Raw genomic sequence first — 22,176 nt, 5'->3', positions numbered from 1 at the left:
GACGTCATTATATTTGTTTTTCCTCCTGTTAATCTGCCTTGAGTCAGCTTAATTGTTAGATCAACCACAAGAACTAAGAAGGGCAGGGAGGGAAACTTCCCTCCTTGACTGTGTACATACTGAGTCATGATGTCCTCCTGAAACTAACTGACGGTTATGTGTTAGTTTATTCCTCTGTACAAAAGTCACAAGGCCCTTCCCCACGGGGAGTGGAGAAGCAGGGGCTGGAAAGCGTGGCTGTGTGTGCTCAGAGCAAAGTTAAGGCCAGGGGAGAAAAGGCCTAACACTCCCTGCCGGCCCTCCCTCCCCCATCCCCCCCAAATATCTCTGACTCAGAGACGCCTGCCTTCTACCAGCCACCTGCCTTGGATCTGACATGTCACTCCCTCCTGGACAGGTCTTCCTTCGAGAGTCCTTGGAGCAGAAACTGGAGAGGCTGCGGGAGGAGGAAGTTACCCGGGCGGCCATGGTGATCCGGGCCCACGTCTTGGGCTACTTGGCACGGTAAGAGGCATCGGCGGGGAGAAGGTGTTAAGCTCCATGCGGCCTTCCTAATATAATCCATCAGGTGGGATAGGCTGGTCGAGTGCTTTTCCTTAAAGGGGACCTGGATGGAAGGTTAGGATGGGGTGAAGGAGAGCCCCAGGTCAGCGCTCCTGTCTCGCAATGCCAGGTGCCTATTTAGCTTGCCCTTGGCAGAGAGTAGGAAAGGGGGCCCCTAACGTCTCGATTAGAGCACTGGGATTAGGGGACCGTGCTGAGATGCTTAAATTGCTTCCCAGGTTCATCTTCCTGGCATATGGAAGCCAGAGGCAGCCTGGCTGTTAACTTTGGTATTTTGGCTGTTGATATTGGTGTCTCATTGGGTCCACAGAGGCCCACCTTCAGTGTTTACCAAAGAAGGCAGCATCTCTTCGTGTGCGGTTGAGTTCTGCCCACCTCTGTGGACCAGCCTGCCACCTGTGACCTCACACTGTTACGTGTTCTGCAGTCCGAAGCTGTCCTGCTGTGGCGAGTTTTTTGTTGTTGTTTTCCCCCCTTCTTCAGAACAGGGGGATATATCTTTAAAAATCTCTTTTGGTCCTGTTTAAAACCCAACTTCCTGCCAGAACTTTTCAAAGTCAGCATTAGGGATTATGTGTTTATTTTCAGCCAAGATCATGATAGGGTTCTGGCTTTACTTTTGTTTGTTATTATTCTTTTGTTTTTCTTCTGCCTTGGTTTTGCCCAAAGGGGCCTCCTGTTTGAGACAGACTCTATAATGAGAGCATCTTCCCAAATGAGGTCCTGTTCTTTTGTCTCGTGGCACCAACGGAAACTCACTCGAAGGGCTCGAAGCCTCATTGCCTCCACAGTTATTCTGTTGTGCTGTTTTTGTTTTCATTTTCAGAAAGCAATACAGGAAGGTCCTTTCTTGTGTGGTGATGATCCAGAAGAATTACAGAGCATTCCTGCTGAGGAGGCGATTTCTGCACCTGCGAAGGGCAGCCATCGTTTTCCAGAAGCAGGTCCGAGGTCAGATGGCCCGGCGGGTGTACAGACAGCTGCTGGCGGAGAAGCGGGAGGCGGAAGCAAAGAGGAGACGGGAGGAAGAGGAGCAGAGGAGGCGGGAGCAAGAGGAAAGGTATGTTGCCTTTGGGTGACACAGAAGGACACCTGTTGAGTTGGAGGCTCTGTACCCATCCTCACCCAGGAGTTCCCCATGGATGCTGCCGAAACCTGCTGGTGCAAACAGTAGCTTCTGGTGGCTCAAATGGAAAATTTCTTGGCAGCATTGAGAAGCTGGTTCTGTGTGTGTTTTTATTTCATGCACAGAATAAATGTATTGCGAAAGGAAGAGCCCCCATCCATCATGCTTTCTCAGTTGTCTCAGCAAAGCTTTTGAAAGAAAATTAGCTGTCTCTGACAAGTGGTTCTGGGATTTTTTTTCATGTTTGTTTATTTTCACTGTCTTTTCTTTGCTGTTTTTAGAGAAAGAGAGAGGGCACGAAGAGAAGCTGAGCTCCACGCCCAACAGGTGACAAATGCAGTGACAATGTGGCATCTCATCCGTCGGTTTCCTTCCCACTTCCAACACTTTGACTCAGAGTGTCTTCCTGTAGAGATGTAGGAAGAACATTGGGAGAGATGTTTATGGTGCAATTTCTAACCCAGTACAGTGGGGTGAAAATTAGTGCATGTGTAAGATTTTAGTGTGAATCATGGCAGCATAACGTCTCTAAACCAACGCAGTCACTGCGTTACTGTGCTCGGGCTGCCATAATAAAGTACCACAGCCCGGGTGGGTTAAACAATAGAAATTGATTTTCTCACCATTCGGAGGTCTAGAGGTCTAAGATGAAGATGTCGGAGGTTGGGTTTCTTCTGAGGCCTGTCTCCTTAGCTGGCAGGTGGCCACCTCCTTGCCGTGCTATCACATGGTCTTGCATCTGTGCCTGCGTCCCTGGTGTCCCTCTGTGTCCAATCTCCTCTTACAGGGACATCAGTCAGGTTGGATTAGGGCCCCACCTCACAACCTCCTTCTAACTCAATTGCCTCTCTAAAGGCTCGGTCTCCAAATACAGACACCTTCCGAGCTCCTGAGGGTTAGTTAAGGCTTCCACATGTCAACTTGTGGGTGGTGATCACCAGGTTAGCCCAAAACAGCATGTGGGGGTTTGTTACTGCAGAGGAGGAGCGATGCTTGTCCTCTTGTTGCTGACACCTAACGCCTTCCCCTCCAGGAGGCAGCGAAACGGAAGCGGCAGGAGCTGGAAGCCTTACAGAAGGGCCAGAGGGAAGCCGAACTCCGCCGGGAGCTGGAGAAGCAGAAGGAAAACAAGCAGGTGGAAGAGATCCTCCGCCTGGAGAAGGAAATCGAGGACCTGCAGCGCATGAAGGAGCGGCAGGAGCTGTCCCTGACCGAGGCCTCCCTGCAGAAGCTGCAGCAGCTGCGCGACCAGGAGCTCAAGAGGCTGGAGGACGAGGCCTGCCGCGCCGCCCAGGAGTTCCTGGAGTCGCTCAACTTCGACGAGATCGACGAGTGCGTCCGCAACATCGAGCGCTCGCTGTCGGTGGGCAGTGAGTTTTCCGGGGAGCTGGGCGACCTCGCCGAGAGTGCGAGTGGGGAGAAGCCCACCTTCAACTTCAGCCAGCCCTACCCGGAGGAGGAGGTGGACGAGGGCTTCGAGGCCGAGGACGATGCCTTCAAGGACTCGCCCAACCCCAGCGAGCACGGCCACTCGGACCAGCGAACAAGTGGCATCCGGACCAGCGACGAGTCCTCGGAGGAGGACCCCTACATGAATGAGACGGTGGTGCCCACCAGCCCCAGTGCCGACAGCACCGTGCTCCTGGCCCCCTCGGAGCAGAGCTCCTCCAGCGGGGAGCCCACCTACTGCCTGCCCCAGAACACGGGGGGCCCCCCCTCCCCGGAGGGCGAGTACGACTACGACCAGGACGACTATGAGGACGGCGCCGTCACCTCCAGCAGCAGCGTGACCTTCTCCAACTCCTGCAGCAGCCAGTGGTCCCCCGACTACCGGTGCTCCGTGGGGACCTACAACAGCTCCGGGGCCTACCGCTTTAGCTCCGAAGGGGCGCAGTCCTCGGTGAGTACCCTCTCCCCTGGGGGCCCCGGCTGCCCCCCACGGAGATAGGAGCTGTCCTGAGCCACACCCCTGCTGCCCCATCCCTTGGACCATGCCAGGATTTCAGAGTCAGGCCCTTAAAGCCGATCTCAAACCACTTTCTCTTCCCCGAAGCAATCGGATTAGTAAATGGAACTTGGATGTGTCTGTTGTAGATCAGACACAAAGCCCAGCACTGCATTTTGCCCAAAGCCTAAGGAGACTTTGGCTGTGTCTGTCACTGCTTTGCAGCCAGTTGGGAACCGAGACCTGCCCTGATTGGAACCAGAACAGCCAAGGGCATTTTGGAGAACTCTCCTCACAGTAGCTTCACAGTCCCCACCACAGGATGTCGAAGGGAGGAATCTTTCAGGGCTAAACATGCCCTTTCCAGAGTCTACATTTATTTTATCACTTATTTTTAACCCCACCCTACCCCTACCCCCTTGTTGGCCATGCATTGAATACTGCCTTGACTTTCTAAGACTTGATATTTTTAGCTTGGTAATTTAAAGGGCGTTAACTCTGGCATGGTTTGATGAAAATGAGGCCTTTCCACAGCAGTGTTGTTTTTCGAGTAGATGGCTTTTTGGTTAAAGTATGCCTAGCATTTTTTGTATCCGTGCAAGGGACCACGTGAATGTTTTGGCGACCATGCCACTGTAACGTTATGTCGCTTCTTTGTCGGTGGTTTTTATTTTTCTCAATGCGGGTAGATGCTGGGCCGGTTTGTGCCTGCTCTCTGGTTTTCTTGCTCACTATTGCTCTCTCCTTCTTGTCCAGTTTGAAGACAGTGAAGAGGACTTTGACTCGAGGTTCGACACGGACGATGAACTTTCCTACCGGCGGGACTCTGTGTACAGCTGTGTCACGCTGCCTTACTTCCACAGCTTTCTGTACATGAAAGGTATGAGCTGCAGCTACCAGGGCCATGGGTCTGGGTGGAGCGATGGAATGTTGAGATTGTGTTTTCACTGAGGCTGATTGAGGGGGTTGGAAATATCACCCTACCTACCCCTCACCTGGTATCAGGTTCCCTAGCTGCGTGGAGGATGCCATGGTGGTGTGACATGGCTGACACGGTAACACCAGGGAGAACGTTGCCTCGACTCCCCTCCATTGGTGCAGTGTCAGGACAGAGTTGACAGCCATGTTACCAGTGATGAGAGTTACAGTTGGACATTGTGATTGCTGTTGAACTTGGGATGTACTGCACTGCACCTTACTCCTTGGGGACCTTGGGCCACGCTCCTTTTGGAAAGTACATACATCTCTGGAAATGACCTTGTACTCGTGCCTGATGCACGATCCACTCTGACCTCCGATTGAGTGACCAAGGTCATGAGAAACCATAATTGTCACCAGGTTTTGATAGGAGTTTCACATGGATCGTTAGAAAAGGGGGCCGTCATGTTTCTCGCATGGCCCTGGACTGGATGAGGGGGAAGAGTCCAAATCTCAGGGATCGGGCCGGGGAGACAGGAACCATGGTCCTCAGATGATGTCCTTCACTTCGTGGCCCTTTTTTTTCTCCCATTTTCTGTTTCCCCAGGATCCAGTTTTTTGTTTTCTCTGCCCCTTTTCTTCACTTTCTTTCTATGACCATCTTTATTCACTTTTCCTTTTCTTTTTCACTCCATGAAAAACTTGATTCTGTTTTCCTTTTCTCTGTTTCTTCTGTTCTTTGCCTGTGCTTCTCTCTTCTATCGGCATCCCCCCACCCCCATGCCCCCATATCTCTTTTGTCCTCAATATTTTTTTCTATTCTTACGTTTTTCTTTTATTTGGTTTTACCCCCCTACTTCTGCACCCCTTCTTCAAAACTGGTCTGGCTACTAACATCAGTCCTGCTATTCTCAGCCTCCAATCCCCAAGGTGCGCATGGAAACCACCAGGTTTGTTTTAGGGGGATCTGCCTATTGCTTGAAGTCACTGGTTGGTGAACATTTTTATAGGAGCCTTAGGATGACAAAGATTGAGAAAGTCTAGCCAGGTGACCTAGTTAGCATTGGATCACTCGATAAAGAACAACAGGCAATCAAAAATCAGGACCTAATAATCCAATAACTATATAACCATAGCTATTAAGATTTTTCTCATCCATCTCTCAGAATAAATATAAGCTTTTTATTATTAATGTATTTCCCTCTCCCAATTAATTGTAGTTCCTAAGTTAGCTTTAAGATTTACTATATCAGTATAGCACTCTTATTTATAATACTAGTGACCCAGTCCGTGAAATTTGTGCACGGAGGGGAGGAGGTTTCCTCAGCCCAGCCTGCATCGTCTCCAATCGGGGACCTTTTGGGGGATGTCCGACTGCTGGCAGTCAGACATCCCTCTCACTACCTGGGACTGCTGGCTCCTAACCGCTCACCTGCCTGCCTGCCTGATCGTCCCTAACTGTCTCTGCCTGCCTTCCTGATCGCCCCTAACTGCCCTCCCCTGCTGGCCTGCTCTCGCACCCAACCGCCCTCCCCTGCCTGCCTGATCACCCCTAACTGCCCTCCCTTGCCAGCCTGATCTCGCCCCCACCTGCCCTCCCCTGCAGGCCTGATCTCACCCTCAACTGCCCTCCTCTGCCAGCCAATTTGGTTCTGATTTATCGGTTTCTATGCCAATCAGCATCAAAAGCTCCGCCTCCTAGGTAGCCATTGGCTCCTCACACTTCACCCAGATTTGGTTCTGATTGGTCGGTTTCTATGCCAGTCAGCGTCTCTGGGCCTATAGCAGGGCCTGATCAGAAAGGCGAAGCTGATCAGCAGCCCTGGTGGAGGCCTGGAGAGAAATGGAGGCACGGCACGGCTGCTGGCCCAGCCCAGAGAGAGAGAGGCAAGTGCTGATCAATAGCTGCGGATCAGACCCTGCTTCTCTCTTCAGGCCTCTCTCTGGGCCTGATTCACAGCCCCCTCAGCAGTCAGTGTTGGGTCACCTCGCCTGCAGCTGCAGCAGTCAGTGCTGGGTCGCCACGGCAACCCAGCGCTGACTGCAGGACTAACTTCCCTTTGGTTGAGCCTCCGGTTATGACAGACTCAGGGTTTTTATATATTAGGATGTGGCATTGACTTAATACATAGTTTTCTGATTAAGACAAATGACATTAGGAAAAAGTAAACATGCATTCAGAGCATTACATTTCAACATTAAAGCATTAAAAAGCTCAAGAAAGTAAACAAGTGAATTTTTGGCAAATTCATCTCTTAAAAAAAGTTATTGTGTAAATGCATCATTAAATCTAAATAAAGCTGTGGTCAGAAAAAATCAAGAGAAACCATCCTATATAATAAAAACCCAGTGACCAAAACGGCGGAACGGCCAGAGACCAGAATGACCACATTCTTCACCCTGGCTGGCCCTGTCCCCCAGCGAGCGGTTAGGGGCGATCAGGCAGGCAGGAGAGCAGTTAGAGAGGATCAGGCAGGCAGGCAGAGGTGGTTAGGAGCGATCAGGCAGGCAGGTGAGTGTTAGGGGTGATCAGGCAGGTAGGCATAGTGGTTAGGGGTAACCAGGCAGGCTGGTGAGTGGTTAGGAATGATCAGGCAGGCAAGTCGAGTGGTTAGGGGCGATCAGGCAGGCAAGTAGTTAGGAACCAGTGGTCCCGGATTGCAAGAGGAATGTCCAACTGCCAGTTTCGGCTCGATCCCCAGGGATCTCTGTGGGATTGGGCCTAAACCAGCAGTCGGACATCCCCCGAAAGGTCCTGGATTGAGAGAGGGTGCAGGCCAGGCTGAGGGACTCCCTTTTCCACCTCCTGTGCACAAATTTTGTGGACTGGGTCTCTCTAGTTAATAAAGAAAATAGAGAAAATCTAACCACCAGCCTATTCATCTACCAAAGGTGTTTGCAGTTGGACATTAATAGCATTGCATCAAATTCTCTAAATGAAGGATTGTTGAGAGAGCACCCAGAACTGCAGTGAAAGGACTGGGAACAAGTCCTATTAACAGCATAAGACAGTGATGGCGAACCTATGACACGCGTGTCAGAGGTGACACACGAACTCATTTTTTTGGTTGATTTTTCTTTGTTAAATGGCATTTAAATATATAAAATAAAATATAAGTCTTTGTTTTACCATGGTTGCAAATATCAAAAAATTTCTATATGTGACACGGCACCAGAGTTAAGTTAGGGTTTTTCAAAATGCTGACACGCCGAGCTCAAAAGATTCGCCATCACTGGCATAAAAGCAACAGAGTGAATACACTAGCAGTGGAGGCTATGGTGATAACTGATCTAATCTGTCTTTGAAACAACTGTGAATAGCCTTTATCATTTAAAGACAATAAGATAATAGAATAACTTTGTATTACGGTTTCCTCTGGACTTGTTTGAGAAACCCAGATTAAAGTCACAAATCAAAAAGAAAAGAAAGTCTTGGTAGTCTTTGGCAAGTTTGCTGTTTGTTAGGAAATGGCTCTGGAGCTTGGCATGACCACAAAGACTTCTCAGCCAGGTGAGCAAGCAGTGCTCGAGATACTAGAAAAGGCAGCAATTTGTATTGCTCAACGAAGCAGGTGCTCTCTGCACACCAGACAAAGGAAGGCAGTGTTGTCATTGCCTTATCTGTTCTAATGTGAGATTTAGATCTATAATCATTGAAGAAATTAATCTGAGGTCCTTTATTTAAATTTATTTCTAATATGTAAAAGAAAAATACCTTCTTTATACTTTTAATATCCATGTTTAAATGTCTCTTACTTTTCATTACTGGCTAGTTAAAAAAGATGTGGAGATTTTATAATAAACTATTGAAGTAGATTATGTTCTTTAGTGGATACATTAAAACAGATTTTTAAAATATATATTTTTATTGATTTCAGAGAGGAAGGGAGAGAGAGAGAGAAAGTAACATCAATGATAATAGAGAATCATTGATTGGCTGCCTCCTGCATATCCCGCGCCCCCCCCCCCCCCCCCCGCCAATACTGGGGATCAAGCCCGCAACCCAGGCATATGCCCTTGGCCAGAATCGAACCTGGGACCTTTCAGTCCACAGACCGACACTGTCCACTGAGCCAAACCAGCTAGGGCTAAAATAGATTTTTGAATGATGGCAGTAAGAGTGTCTTTGAAAAGTCTAGACTACTAAGATAAAATTATCCTGCTAGAAAAGTATTGGAAATATTTTTTATCTTACCAAAATGACATCTGTATATCTTTGTCTCCTTGTATAATTTTACTCAACCAGAAAACAAACCAAAAAACAAACAGTGTCCCACTAAATAAGTTATAGCTAACCTCATTTTTTTAGGTCTAATTACAGTTCACTTTGGAGTCTTACTTTATTTCATATTCTAAATCGTATACTTTATACATGTCATTGTCAGATGTTGCTGCTTTTTTCTTTAAGATGTGTTTATCCAAAAAAAGTATATTTTATTTTCCTATGTAAGTTAGAGTTTATTGCTAAACTAGCTAAGCTACAAAATCACTGACAAGTCATGTTATGTTGACCAAACAGGAAGGAATGTATAAACTTTGAAACCATTTTAAACTAATTTCCCCTCTGGGGCATTTGAAGGTAAACATACAGAAGTGGTTCTCGTCCCATGGCCCTGACTCATTGCAGGGTTAGATGTCAGTCAGCATAAGAAGGGGAAACATTCTTGTATCACCCAGCCAAGCTAGTGTAATATCAAGCCAGCACCCCCTGAACAAGCCAGCACCCCTGAACAAGCCAGCACCCCTGAACAAGCCAGCAGTGCCACCATCCTTCATTGAGGGGTGTCTGAGGACAGGTCACGTGTGGCAAAATAAAGGACAGGCCGAACCTTAAGACCAACTGATATTGTCATCCAATTTGATTGGCTCTTTTTAAACCCCTCCCTACCCGATCTTGGGGGGAACAGGTGGCCTAATGAACTCCTGGAAACGCCGCTGGTGCGTCCTGAAGGATGAGACCTTCCTGTGGTTCCGCTCCAAGCAGGAGGCCCTCAAGCAAGGCTGGCTCCACAAGAAAGGCGGCGGCTCCTCCACGCTGTCCAGGAGGAACTGGAAGAGGCGCTGGTTTGTCCTCCGCCAGTCCAAGCTGATGTACTTTGAAAACGACAGCGAGGAGAAACTCAAGGGCACCGTGGAAATCCGGACGGCAAAGTAAGTTGATGAGCCTTGGATGTGGCCCAGTGGGTGGTGCTTTGGGGCGGCTGGATCATCTGTGCTGCTGCCTACAAAGCCAGCCAGTGCGAGTTGGCCGAGGCAGGGGGCTGTAGTAGGGGTCGAGTGCATCCCAACCATTCACTTCAATGGCGTGCTTGATGAAACGAGGGGAAGGACTTCATCGTGAACAGGTCACTTCCTGTTGTTACATTCAAACATTTGGCTCTCGTTGTTTGTAAGATGCCGGTTGGACATGTAACTAGCCCACTGGAGCCATGATTGGTTGTTTGCAGGGATTATGGTTGAACGATTGGCTGAGAATCTCTTTATCATCCTTTTATTGGTCAACATACCACTTTCAATTCTCGTACGCTCCCAGCTGTGCCACCAGATTGCTGAATTGGGAGCCGACTGCCAATCTGGAGGTGTTTTTTGTTTTTGGGTTTTTTTTTGTCCTGTGTTGTTTTTAAAGATATAGTTGACATATCAGTTATATAGCATTATATCAGTTTCAGGTACACAACCTAGAGATTTGGTATTTGTATATATTGCAAAATGATTATCAGCCCATAGTTATATATTTTTTTCTTGTGATAAGAACTTTTAAGATCTACTTTCTTAACAGCTTTCAAAATATGCAATATGTGTTATTGACGATAGTCACCATGCTGTACATTGCATTCCTTCAGCTTATTTATTTTATAACAGAGTTTTTACTTTTGACCATCCTCACCCATTTTTTTGTACTTGCTGATCACCTTCCCCACATGAGGTGGTTTTTGAAATGAAGCATTTGTCTTCTACCCATGGTGGCTATATACCATCTTCTTTCTCAGCAATGAGCGAAGCAGAGCTGGTCTTTGAACCCAAGAAGACCCCTTTCTCTGTCGCCCTCTTGGTGCAAAGGATTTGAGCGCCTATTATTTTTGTTAAAAATTAAGTAAGGCTTTTCAGCCCTAGCCAGTTTGGCTCAGTGGAAAGAGCATTTGCCTATGGACCGAAGGGTCTCAGGTTCGATTCCTGTCAACGGCACTTAACCTCAGTTGCAGGCTCAATCCTTGGCCCTACTCAGGACGTGTGCAGGAGGCAACCATTCGATGTGTCTCTCTCGCATCAGTGTTTCTCTCTCTGTCACTCCCATCCCTTCCACTCTCTCTAAAAATAAATGGAAAAATATCCTCAAGGTGAGGATTTAACAACAATAAATGCATAAATACATACATACTTGGATACATACATACAGTGTTTCCAAATCCCCTTTGTAAAAAAAGTAAGATTTTCAGAAAATGTTGGAGTTATGGGCAGCTGGAAACTGGATGCTAAGCATAAAACTTGTTTAGCATAACCTGTGGCCATACCCCACTTGAGCAACCTCATGTATTTAGAAAACTGGTAATATAAGCTTAGAGAGATCAAATGAACTCCTGAAGTCATGAGTCCTGAAAATAATCATCCAGCCTGATCAGCTTTAGAAAGTGATTCATGAAAAAGTGGAACGTTAAACAAGAAGAGGAAAGTGTTTGGGGTATTTACGGACAGATAATGAAATGCAGACGGCCGAGGGCTGGACTTTTCCGGGCTGCCTTTGGGCTACGTTCATTGTAGGAGCCCATGCTCTGTTTGAACCTGAGTCCCCCAAGCAGTTTTCACAGATGGCACAGCTCTTTGCCCCATGAGTCTTCCCTCAGCCCTGTGGGCCACGATGTTCCTCTTTATTCACCCCATCGGAGGGGGGCCCAGTGATGCCAGGAAGCTGCGAGAAGCATGTGGGTCGTGGTCTTGGGTTTTACACTTTGTATGTTAGGTTGTATGTTCCTTTTGCACCTCACTCGGCTGCTTACTAAGCCCTGTTCCTCAGGTATTTGTAAAAGTTTCAGACTTGAGGAAAGGTTAGCTCTTAGCCATTTCTGTCACAGTCTCTAGAGCAGTAGTTCTCAACCTGTGGGTAGCGACCCCTTCGGCGGTCGAATGACCCTTTTACAGGGGTCGCCTAAGACCATCCTGCATATCAGATATTTACATTACGATTCATAACAGTAGCAACAATACAGTTATGAAGTAGCAACAAAAATAATTTTATGGTTGGGTCACAACATGAGGAACTGAATTTAAAGCCCAGAAGGTTGAGAACCACTGCGCTAGAGGAAGAGCATGAGTTGTTAGGGTTTCACCACATTAGGATTCTTTATTAAGATTAAGATTTTTTATTTCCTATTTTGAAATGTTTTATTATAGAAAACTCCAGTCACATGCCAGAAGAAGAATATAATGAAATCCATGCACTCATTGCCCAGCTGTTAGCAGTTACCCACCATGGCCATAGTGTTTCGTTCATAACCCCACCCCACACTGCTCCCCTTACAAACTGCATTCTGTAAAGCAGGTTCCTGACATCCTGTAATGTCCTCTGTAAATATTTTAGTATACCCTTGAAGATTAAGGCTCTTTTTAATATATAATCATGATCTTATTGTAACATTTAAAAATAACATTCACTCCTTATCATCTAAACTTGAATCATTGTTCAGATTTCCCCGGTCTTCTTATAAATGAAGTGTTCTTGATGGTTTGGGTTGGTTTATTTCTTCATATTAGAATCCCAGTAAGGCTTATAATTTTCAGACAGATCTCTCAAGTCCATTAATGTATAAATTCCCCCTCCATCTTCCTTTCCCTTACTACCTATTCTTGAAGATGCTGCCTCATTTATCCTGTAGTTTCCAGACCACATTTCTTGTTAACCGTGGTTTTGATAACGTCATCTTACCCCATCTCCAAAGGCAAGCCCAGGGTCCCACCCGCAGAGGGCTCCCGCCTGTGTTTTCTGATGTTTCCCAGGACTTAGGACCACGGTCTTGTAGCCAGACCACAGTCTTACCCCCTCAGCACTCAAGGTTGCCGACTGAGTTCCTGGGAGGCAAAGTGGCTAATCCAGGATGGCCTGTCGGGACAGCTTTGCCCGGGGATTATCCTCCTGCTCCAGGCTCCTGGCTGGTCCCTCCCCACTGCTCACTCTCACCTGCCACTTGGAAGAGGCATCCCAGACCACTCTGTAAAGACTCATCTTCTTGTTTAATATTTTATCTCATCTCAGTGATTCTGTCTATAAGGTTATACATTTATTTTTTTCTATCCAGTCTGACTGTTTAGTTTTGTAGATATAAAATGAATGTTTTACTGTGAATAATTGTACTATTCCAGTTATCAAAGCAAGCTGGCTTTATCCCCAAGACCCCTCTTCAAATATTGCCCTCCCTGGGCCAGTCCTTTCTCTGCTGGTGTTTTGTCCGAATGTTGTTAGCCCCGTCCACCGACTTGAAACCTCTAGGGCTGTTTAGGGAGTGTTGGGATGACACCTCAATCCTGTTCTTGGCCCCAAAGTCCCCCATGGAAACAATGAGGCTGTGTCAGGTTCAGTACAGCAGAGGTGTCAGCCAAGGCCTCGAACCACAGTGTCATTTGGAAGCTGTGATGAACTGGGAAAGAACTCTGGCCAGCCCAGCCCCCTATTGGGGTCCTTCCATTGAAGAGCAGTGAGAGGAACCACAGGAAGGGAAGGCCCGAGTGAAGCTGCTGCCCCAGCCATCTGGGGCCTGAGCAGGGCCAGGCCTTGTGAGGCCAGTGTGAAAAGAGAGGGGCCCCTCCCTAGAGAAGACTAGGAAGCTTGTACCCCTGACCAGGCCAGCAGTCCTTCTGCCCCCCTCTGCAGAAGAGAGGAGTCTGGCTCCCCCTAGAGGCCACATGAGGCTTAAATAGGTGTCCAACTCAGTCATCAGTTCCGTGAAATTGCTTTTCTCACTAATTGCTAAGAATTCTGTGTTCCTGACTTGCAATTGGCACTTTTCCCCCCTGCAGAGAGATCATCGATAACACCAGCAAAGAGAACGGGATTGATATCATTATGGCTGATAGGACCTTCCACCTGATCGCCGAGTCCCCTGAAGATGCCAGGTAAGGCGGGCGCTGTGGCATCCACCTCACTGTAACCACCTCCTCACTCCTGCGCAGACCTGGGCGTCACCCAGATCACTGCTTACCCACTGGTTCTGAAAAGCTCTCATTGATTTCTCAGTGGCGTCTTTCTGTTAGGATGGGTGGAGGACTGTTGAGTCATAAGAGACTGCTGTGCTTGTCCCCTGGGGAATTCTTCACTGAGCAGACCTGTCCACGTACAACACCCCGTCAGGATTCCCAGCTTCGAGTGCCACCTGCCGGACCCCTGTCGTACCAGCTCAGGTGTTTAGTGTCACCAACAGCCTGTGTAACCCGCAGCTACCCCAGCTGAGAGCCTGCCCTACCGGAGCTTCTGAGCTCTGAAAGGGAACAGCTGGTGTTTGCTGAAGGATTGAAGAGGCAGGAGCATCAACCACCGGCTCTTTAGACGGATGAGAGTGCAGTGACATTTGGAAGGTGTTTAGTCTTGATATGGAAGAATTCAGTAAGGTAGAAGAGACAGTTAACATGTAGAGAATTTACTGTACAGTGGGGCCTTACTTACGAGTTTAATTCGTTCCGTGACGGAGCTCGTAACTCAAATTACTCGTATGTCAAATCATAAAGTGAACGAGTGAGACACATGATGCTGGGCTGATGTTGTGGCGTTCACTGTGACGTTCGCTACGCCAACTAGCGGTGGGGTATCTGAAGCTGGCTCGTAACCCGAATTTTAGCTCGCAACTCAAAGCAAAAAATCGTCCGAGAGACGGCTCGTATCTCGAAAAACTTGTTAGTCGGGACACTCGTAAGTCAAGGCCCCACTGTATTTCAGGCTGTATTCTAAAGTCTGTAGGGTGAGGCTGGCGATCTCTGTCCTCCACTCTGAGCAATGCCAGAGAAGACCTTCCAGTTTATGAGGGTGACATCCTTCAGCCAACATTCTTCCCTTTCCAGCTCACAAATCACCAGCTCTGCCCTTTGAACGCTTCTGTGTTGACACAACACCATGGCGAAAGGCATGAAGGGCAAAGAAAATACTAGTAGTTCTTCCCCCGGGGACAACCTGAAGCCCTGCCGAGATCCACAGATTAGGACACAAACTGGAAAAACAAGCAAACCTGGGGTTGTAGCCCATCATTCTGTCTGGGTGCATCGTGACCACGCGTGGGGGGATTTTTTGTTTTTTTGTTTTTTGTTTGTAGTCCAAGGAATGCCCACAGCTTTCAGCTGGATTACAGGCTCAGCACTTGGCAGCTGCCCGGTCTGTTTTGTGCCATGATGAACCTGCTAAATTTAACATTTGGAATATTTTAGCCAAGGACTTTTTCCCCTGACCAGTGGAACGCTTTTTTCAAATTTTCTTTCAGAGCCCAAGTTACTCTGTACTGATTGAAAACTCGGCAGATTTTGTTTCTTTGATGTGTGTGTGCGCGTGCGTGCATGCGAGTGAGAGAGAGAGAGAGAGAGAGAGAGAGAGAGAGAGAGAGATCCCTGTGGCCTCCATCTTGCATGTATGTGTTTTTAGTGTGTAATTTGGGATATTTTTGAGCTTCCACATAAAACGATGACTGCAGTCTTGCCTCTGGGTTAACCAGAGTCAGTGAAGCAAATTGATGTTGGAAGTTTCCGTGTCTCCCTGTGTATGTGGAGTCTGTGTATGCTGAGTATTTTCAAGCACATGGTCACATTTTTCTTCTGCAGGAATCCCAGGTGATGGATTTTAGTGCTTTTCTATAAATAATTCACATGGCTTGTCTTTACATATAGGTGCTACTGTTTTACTTAAATATCCGTGTGTGCTGCCTTATTTAGTAGGAGTATGTATGTATGTATGTCTTTTTTCTTTTTTCAGTTACAGTTTACATTTCACATTATTTTGTCTTACTTTTGGGTGTACAGCATACTGGTTAGACAGACATGTACTTTACAGAGGGTCCCCCGATATTTCCATAACTATTTGCCCCCCACAGGAGGAGGGCATCCTAGCGTCTCTCCTGTTTGGTCCCGCTCACATTTTGTAGCTTAATAAATGTTGGATAGATGGAAAGACAGAGGGATAGTCATGGTCGTTTTCCTTAAGCATGTATTGAATTTCTAGTTACATTATAACCTTTGTTCTGCTTGACTTTCCTGGGGTTGGCATGTTTTCCTTTATTATCTGATTCTGGTGGAAACAAGACAACTCTTCCAAAATGAAGACAGGAGAGTTCTCTGATCAAAATAAATGTCCATTTTCAACTTCAAGCAACATTTTCTATTTCCAGCTCTCCTGTGGTTTTCTTCATGTTAGTAGAAATTGTCCGGTGGTTGGAAACCCCATCCTGGGGGTGCGGAGGGAAACTGGACTTCAAGTCCCCATTCTGAGAAGGCCCTACATTACTGGCCTTCTCACCTTGCAGTTTACTTTTCAAAAATGACAAAGCACTTGAATATTCCCAGACTTTAAATAATCTCTTCAATCAGGATTTTTCACGGAGTGTTCTGGGTAGAGCAGAAGGTTTCACGTTTCCTGCCAATTTCTCTAGGAACTCATGGTCGTTGTTAAATGTCTGTAAAGGTCTGTGGGACTTGGAGGGAAGCCCTTCCAATGATTTGAAATTGCAACAGCTGGGACTGGCAGGTACTTTGGCTCCTTCTCTTAACTTTGCTCCTTGGTGGTGGAAAACCCCATTTGCCCCGACGTGTAAGCAAGTTAACAGCACCGTTGGTCGAAGGCCTGGTCATTTTCCTCCATGTATAAGGGCATTGCTGTGTGCAAATCCAGAGGTTGGCCACTGCTGACAGCCGCTCTCTCCTTCCCACAGCCAGTGGTTCAGCGTGCTGAGTCAGGTCCACGCGTCCACGGACCAGGAGATTCGGGAGATGCACGATGAGCAGGCAAACCCCCAGAATGCCGTGGTGAGTGAGCATCCGTGGGGTGAAGGTGATGCCTCGAGGGAGGCGAGGGAGCTGGGAATTTCTAGGCAATCTTTATTTTTAAAAGAACAGTATAGTAATTAAAGATTAAAATAGTAATATTCTGGCTTAAAAAATCATACATAAGAACAGAATAAATTATACATTAAAAGTAGTAACAAGCCATTAAAAGAACAACAACAAAAAAAAAATCCCAATTTTTACCAAATCTTGGGAGCACATTACACTTTTCTTACCAGGACTTAGTGGATTTTGAATGGCATTCTGTCTGCGTCTGTCCCAGACACATATACAGAACCATAGAAATCTTATTTTAGAAATAAAGTCTTATCTTTTCATAAGAAAAACTTACCATCAAAGTTTCTTAGCAGAATAAATGTAAAATTTAGTGACAGATCTTAGTCTAAATTAGAACACTTGTATTATCGAAAGAAGTTTGTAGACACTCCTCGCTGAAGGCACTTTAAGAAAAAGACAGAAAGATTAATTTATAACTTTTCTAATGAGTGACCTGTAGCATCGGCCCTGCCTGGAAGCTGTCTGTACTCACTAAATACCTTCCTTAGGTAACTATCATGTTGCCGTTTACACAAAAAGGAGCCTTTTGCTGGCCTGCTTGGAGGGTTGTGATCTGGGGGTCTTAAGGTAAAGAGCTCTGTACCTGAATGGTTCTCTCACACTCTCTACTTTCTGCTCCATCTGTTCCAGGGCACGCTGGACGTGGGGCTCATCGATTCCGTGTGCGCCTCCGACAGCCCCGACAGGTGAGCTCAGAAGTGACTTTTAACACAAGTAATTGGTTACCTGCATGCGCTCAACATCTCTCTCTGCTTTTCTGGGCCACCTTCCTCTGTATGGGACTGTGAGAATTCTCTAAGCTGCATGTTCCCACCGGGTCAACCTCAGCAATCCACAGTCTTCGTTCCTGGTACCCAGTTTTACATCATCTGAAAGTTTTCCTCTTCGTGTCTCTTTGGGAGTGCTGGGGGAGATAGTGAAAACCTAATGTAGACAGTCGATTAAAACAATAAAAAACACATGTAGGAGAAATAGTCTTTATTTGGAAACAGCACAAATTCAGGATCATACAGGAGGAAAATGCCTGTGCAGGAAAACAGTGTTTTAGCACAGTATTCCAGAAAGGGTGTAGCTCCCCTAAACTTAATAATTAATTCAAAAGATTTTTTTAAATATTTTTATTGATTTCAGAGAGGAAGGGAGAGGAAGAGAGAGATAGAAACATCAATTCTGAGAATAATTTGATCAGCTGCCTCCTGCACGCTCCCCACTGGGGATCGAGCTCACAGCCCAGGCATATGCCTTGACCAGAATCTCACTCGGGACCCTTCAGTCCACAGGCTGATGCTCTATCCACTGAGCCACATCAACTAGGGCTGAATTCAAAAGATTTTGATTGGCATTTATATGTAGAGTATTAATAAATTAAACCATATGCATTTCTTTTCCTTGACATTTTTACCTTATCTGCGCCTTCAGAGTAGCATGCTGTTCGTTTTGGTTTTTGAAGGCATATCATCTTCGGAGATGGTCTCAGAAGTCCTTGTCCCAGTGACCTCTGCCTTTATCATCTCTGGTTTTCTTTGCTGTTTGTGAATTCTGAGTAAGAATCAAATCAGCTTCTACCTTCAGCAACAGCTTTAGAAAGCGAAATGTATTCAAATTGACAACAAAACTAGTGTCCACTAGGCAGCATCTGAGTTTTGGAGCGCCCATCGCCCTGTTGACGAAGGCTCTCCTGGACCATAGGTCCTTGTTTTGGCTCCACCCTGCGCCTTCCCACACCTGGCTCAGGAACCTGCCACACGCGTGTCAGGCCAGCCAATACCCAGAGTCCACATTCTTACTCTGATGGTGGCATTCCTGCCTCAGCAGTGTCTGTCTGCTCCCAGCCCTTTCACTCCCTCAGGCTGGGCCTGTGAACCATGCTTAGAACTTCCGTCTCTGCTCCAGCTTTCTCCTCCTCCACTGCCCACCTTTCTCCCTTCCCAACTATAGACAAATCTTTGTTGCTGAGGAGCACCTGTCTTTTTCTGCCTACTATACTCTTATTAATCTTCCTCCCTTTTCCTTGAACTTTCGCTGCCACTTAACTACAGTGAACTTGCAAGACAGGCAGTCACTAGCTGACACGGTTAGATAGAGGAATTGGTATGAGCAAGGACCTGTGAGAGGCTCCAGGCTGAGGGGGAAAAAGTAAATTTCCATTATTCTGTTACCCCTGACTGGGAAATGAGCCCTTGGTAGATTGCTTTGAAAACGGGCCCAGTGGCTTTTTGTACCCGGCATAATGAAGTGTATCAGACATTCCGTTTGTGCCTTTCTACTGATCTTCTTCTAGTACTGGTGTCTGACATTTCATTACCGACCCACAGAAATATTATCCAGGGCAGGACCCAGAGGCAGGAAGAAATTTACTTTGGAGAGGCATCAAAACAAAATTTTCCCCCACGGTCACCTTAGGTAGCCTTCCCGGAACCCAGTTGCATCTGGAAAGTTTTGCATGAAGACATGTGTTCCCTTCCAGGGCCCTCAGAATGTGTCGCTCCCAGTGAAAAGGTTAACGATGCATAAAGTAAATCCTGCGGAAATGAGCAAGGCTTGCCGTCCTTACCGTAAAATACAAATAGCGCGGCCGTTTCTATCCCCATTGACCCATAAGTCCGGAGAAAGGCATTCAGTCCTGGTTCACTCAGAGGTGATGCTCACCGTCGAGCTAAGAGGCTTTGCTCCCTTCTCGTCCTGTCGCTCAGGCCCAACTCATTTGTGATCATCACGGCCAACCGGGTCCTGCACTGCAACGCCGACACACCGGAGGAGATGCACCACTGGATCACGCTGCTGCAGCGGTCCAAGGGCGACACCCGGGTGGAGGGCCAGGAATTCATCGTCAGAGGTGACTGCCAGCGACGCGTTCCTTTTTCCCGGACTCCTGCTTTCACGTGCATGGATGTCTGCAGTATTTCCATTTGAGCAGCTTTTCCCAGTCATTTACTGGCTAAAAATAAGACAGAAACAATCATGGTCATTCCTAACAAATCATCTGTAAGCATCGTGCAGATGATTACCTGGTATTTGGCGTTTCTCTTCCTAGCTCTCGATTTACTCTCTCCTCTTGCTCTCCAGGGTGGTTGCACAAAGAAGTCAAGAACAGCCCGAAGATGTCTTCACTGAAGCTGAAGAAGCGGTGGTTTGTGCTCACCCACAACTCCTTGGATTACTACAAGAGCTCGGAGAAGAATGCTCTGAAGCTGGGCACCCTGGTCCTCAACAGCCTCTGCTCGGTCGTCCCCCCGGACGAGAAGGTTTTCAAAGAGACAGGTAACTGGGGCCGTGTGCTCACAGCGAGCGGGGCCTGAAACAGCCACATCAACTCCTAAGAGTTCTGGGTCTGCTCAGAGCAAAGGAATGGGATTCCTACCAAGGGCCTGTGCTTCCCCGCCCCCCACCCCCCCCCCCCCCCCCCCTCAAAAAGAAGCTGTTTTCTGGCTGACTTACCTTCTGAGGCTGTCTGTGCTTAGCTATGTGAACAGTTAGTATTTAAACCATCGTAAAGAGGTCTTGATTGATGGAGTTGCAAAAAGAGTCTTCTAAGGACAGTAGCATGTTAAGCCCATGAAGACTGTCCTACAGGAAGCTTTATTTTTATTTGCTTGAGTTTCGTTGTTTTTATCATTGTGCCACGAGAGTCAACGCAATTCTGCCAGTGAGTGTAACTCAAATAAAATAGAGGGTAGGCTTAGTTTTTTTCTTTTCAGTATTATACAAAATAGCTCTAGGCTTATTTTGATTTTTGTCGCTAGTTGTGATTTTGTGCTCCTTTAAAAATATAGCTACTCCATGTAAAAAATACCAGTATGTTTTTAGTTAGTTACTCTATTCCAAGTTACAGCTTGTTTTGAGCACAGAAACGGCTTACTTACTAGCACAGGTGTCTTCAGGGGAGAGTCTGAGAAGGGAGAGGAGAACAGGGAGGGAGAAGGAGAAAGCTGTGGGCAGTTTTCTCTCTGTTCAAAGAGCCATGAAAGGGGCTTAGTTTATGGATTTTTCATCCAGATCAAATGTTACAATTTGCACATTTAATTCTGGGTTTATTAGTTTATGTTTGTCTTCCTCTCTCACTGTGAACTCCTCCTGTCTTTTGGATCCCTAGGTACCCAGTGCAGGGCCAGACACCTGTCTGAGTTCAGCAGTGGTTATTGAATTAAACAATTGAAGGGGCTCAGGTGGAGATGACGTAGGCTGGACTCTGGGACTCCGATGCAGGAGTGTGGCCTTGGTCGCAGAGGTCAGCGCTGATGTGTGCGATGCATCTGTTACAGGCTACTGGAACGTCACCGTGTACGGACGCAAGCACTGCTATCGCCTCTACACGAAGCTGCTCAACGAGGCCACCCGGTGGTCCAGCGCCATTCAGAATGTGACGGACACCAAGGCCCCCATCGACACGCCCACCCAGCAGCTGATTCAGGACATCAAGGTAGGGTGGACCCGAGCCCACCCGGTGGTTCAGAGTCGCTCCCAGGCTGTCACCTTTAGGACATCAAGGCATCAGCATTAGTCAAGCTCCATTTTTATTCCGTAATCAGAGCTAATCTTGGTACATTTTGTGTTTGCGTAGCCCTGCCTTTAGGAACCTACATGTTAGATTTTAGGCGAATTTCATGCTAAAATATTTTATCTTTACGGGGTGTTTGCTGTTGCTGCTCAGGCAGACCTGACTGCTGGCTTCTAGGCAGAGGGACGGTGGTCTGTGGTTTGGAGTTAGGTTCCCCATCACAGTGGCGGGAATTGCGCTGGGAACGACATGCTATGCCAAAGGTGTGACTTCAGCCCTCAGTTGGGGACCTTCTAGGAGTAACACGATAATTCTTCTCTTAACTATGTACAGTGTCTAGACCAGTGATGGCGAACCTATGACACGCCTGTCAGAGGTGACATGCGAACTCATTTTTTTGGTTGATTTTTCTTTGTTAAATGACATTTAAATATATAAAATAAATATCAAAAATATAAGTGTTTTACTATGGTTGCAAATATAAAAAAAAAATCTATATGTGACACGGCACCAGAGTTGTTAGGGTTTTTCAAAATGCTGACACGCCGAGCTCAAAAGGTTCGCCATCACTGGCCTAGACCGCACAGGTGGATTCACAGAGAGCCCAGGTTGGTCTAGAAAACTTGGAGACTGTACCAGGGGCCCCCAAACTCACAAAAGCTCCTGTTCCCAGACCAACAGTGACCGTGTTCAGTTGCCATTTCCTGTGTGTAAAGATGAGCTGCTCAGTAAGTGTGTGTTGAATGAATGAACACACAATGAAATGGCCGTCGTGCATGAGGATTACTGCGCTCTTCGTCCTGGGAGGGAGACAGACCTGGGGTATACAGGTTGCATTGCTCACCCAGCTGGTCCCTGGTGCAGAGCCAGGTCCAAGGAATTATTTTTACTGCTGTTCCTCCATGTTGTCCATGCAGACAAATTCCCAACACGAAGGAAAGAGCTGGAGCTGATTCTAAAATAATAGTGAGGCGGGTATTTATTTACTGATTAGCTGGCCCGGCTGGAGTGGCTCAGTTGGTTGAGCTTCACGCGGTGCAT

At 47.1% G+C, this 22,176-nt stretch overlaps 1 protein-coding gene across 1 annotated transcript in view; it reads left to right on the top strand.

Moving 5' to 3' along the window:
* The window catches only part of MYO10 (myosin X), a gene marked incomplete at its 5' end in the record, with an annotated part of 202,547 nt that overhangs the window by 168,808 nt on the left and 11,563 nt on the right, over positions 1 to 22,176 (top strand). The window contains 12 exons of the mRNA XM_081089677.1: positions 398 to 504; positions 1,391 to 1,624; positions 1,972 to 2,017; positions 2,724 to 3,590; positions 4,392 to 4,515; positions 9,461 to 9,704; positions 13,563 to 13,658; positions 16,448 to 16,541; positions 17,268 to 17,323; positions 19,331 to 19,473; positions 19,704 to 19,898; positions 20,900 to 21,057. Of these exons, the coding sequence (XP_080945803.1) occupies positions 398 to 504; positions 1,391 to 1,624; positions 1,972 to 2,017; positions 2,724 to 3,590; positions 4,392 to 4,515; positions 9,461 to 9,704; positions 13,563 to 13,658; positions 16,448 to 16,541; positions 17,268 to 17,323; positions 19,331 to 19,473; positions 19,704 to 19,898; positions 20,900 to 21,057 (2,364 nt within the window). The remainder of the gene's footprint in view (positions 1 to 397; positions 505 to 1,390; positions 1,625 to 1,971; positions 2,018 to 2,723; positions 3,591 to 4,391; positions 4,516 to 9,460; positions 9,705 to 13,562; positions 13,659 to 16,447; positions 16,542 to 17,267; positions 17,324 to 19,330; positions 19,474 to 19,703; positions 19,899 to 20,899; positions 21,058 to 22,176) is intronic.

This window comes from Myotis nattereri (assembly GCF_964212035.1).
Source record: "Myotis nattereri genome assembly, chromosome: 4".
Taxonomy (NCBI): domain Eukaryota; kingdom Metazoa; phylum Chordata; class Mammalia; order Chiroptera; family Vespertilionidae; genus Myotis; species Myotis nattereri.
The sequence above is the reverse complement of the archived record's forward strand: the minus strand, read 5'-3'. Positions and strand labels throughout refer to the sequence as shown.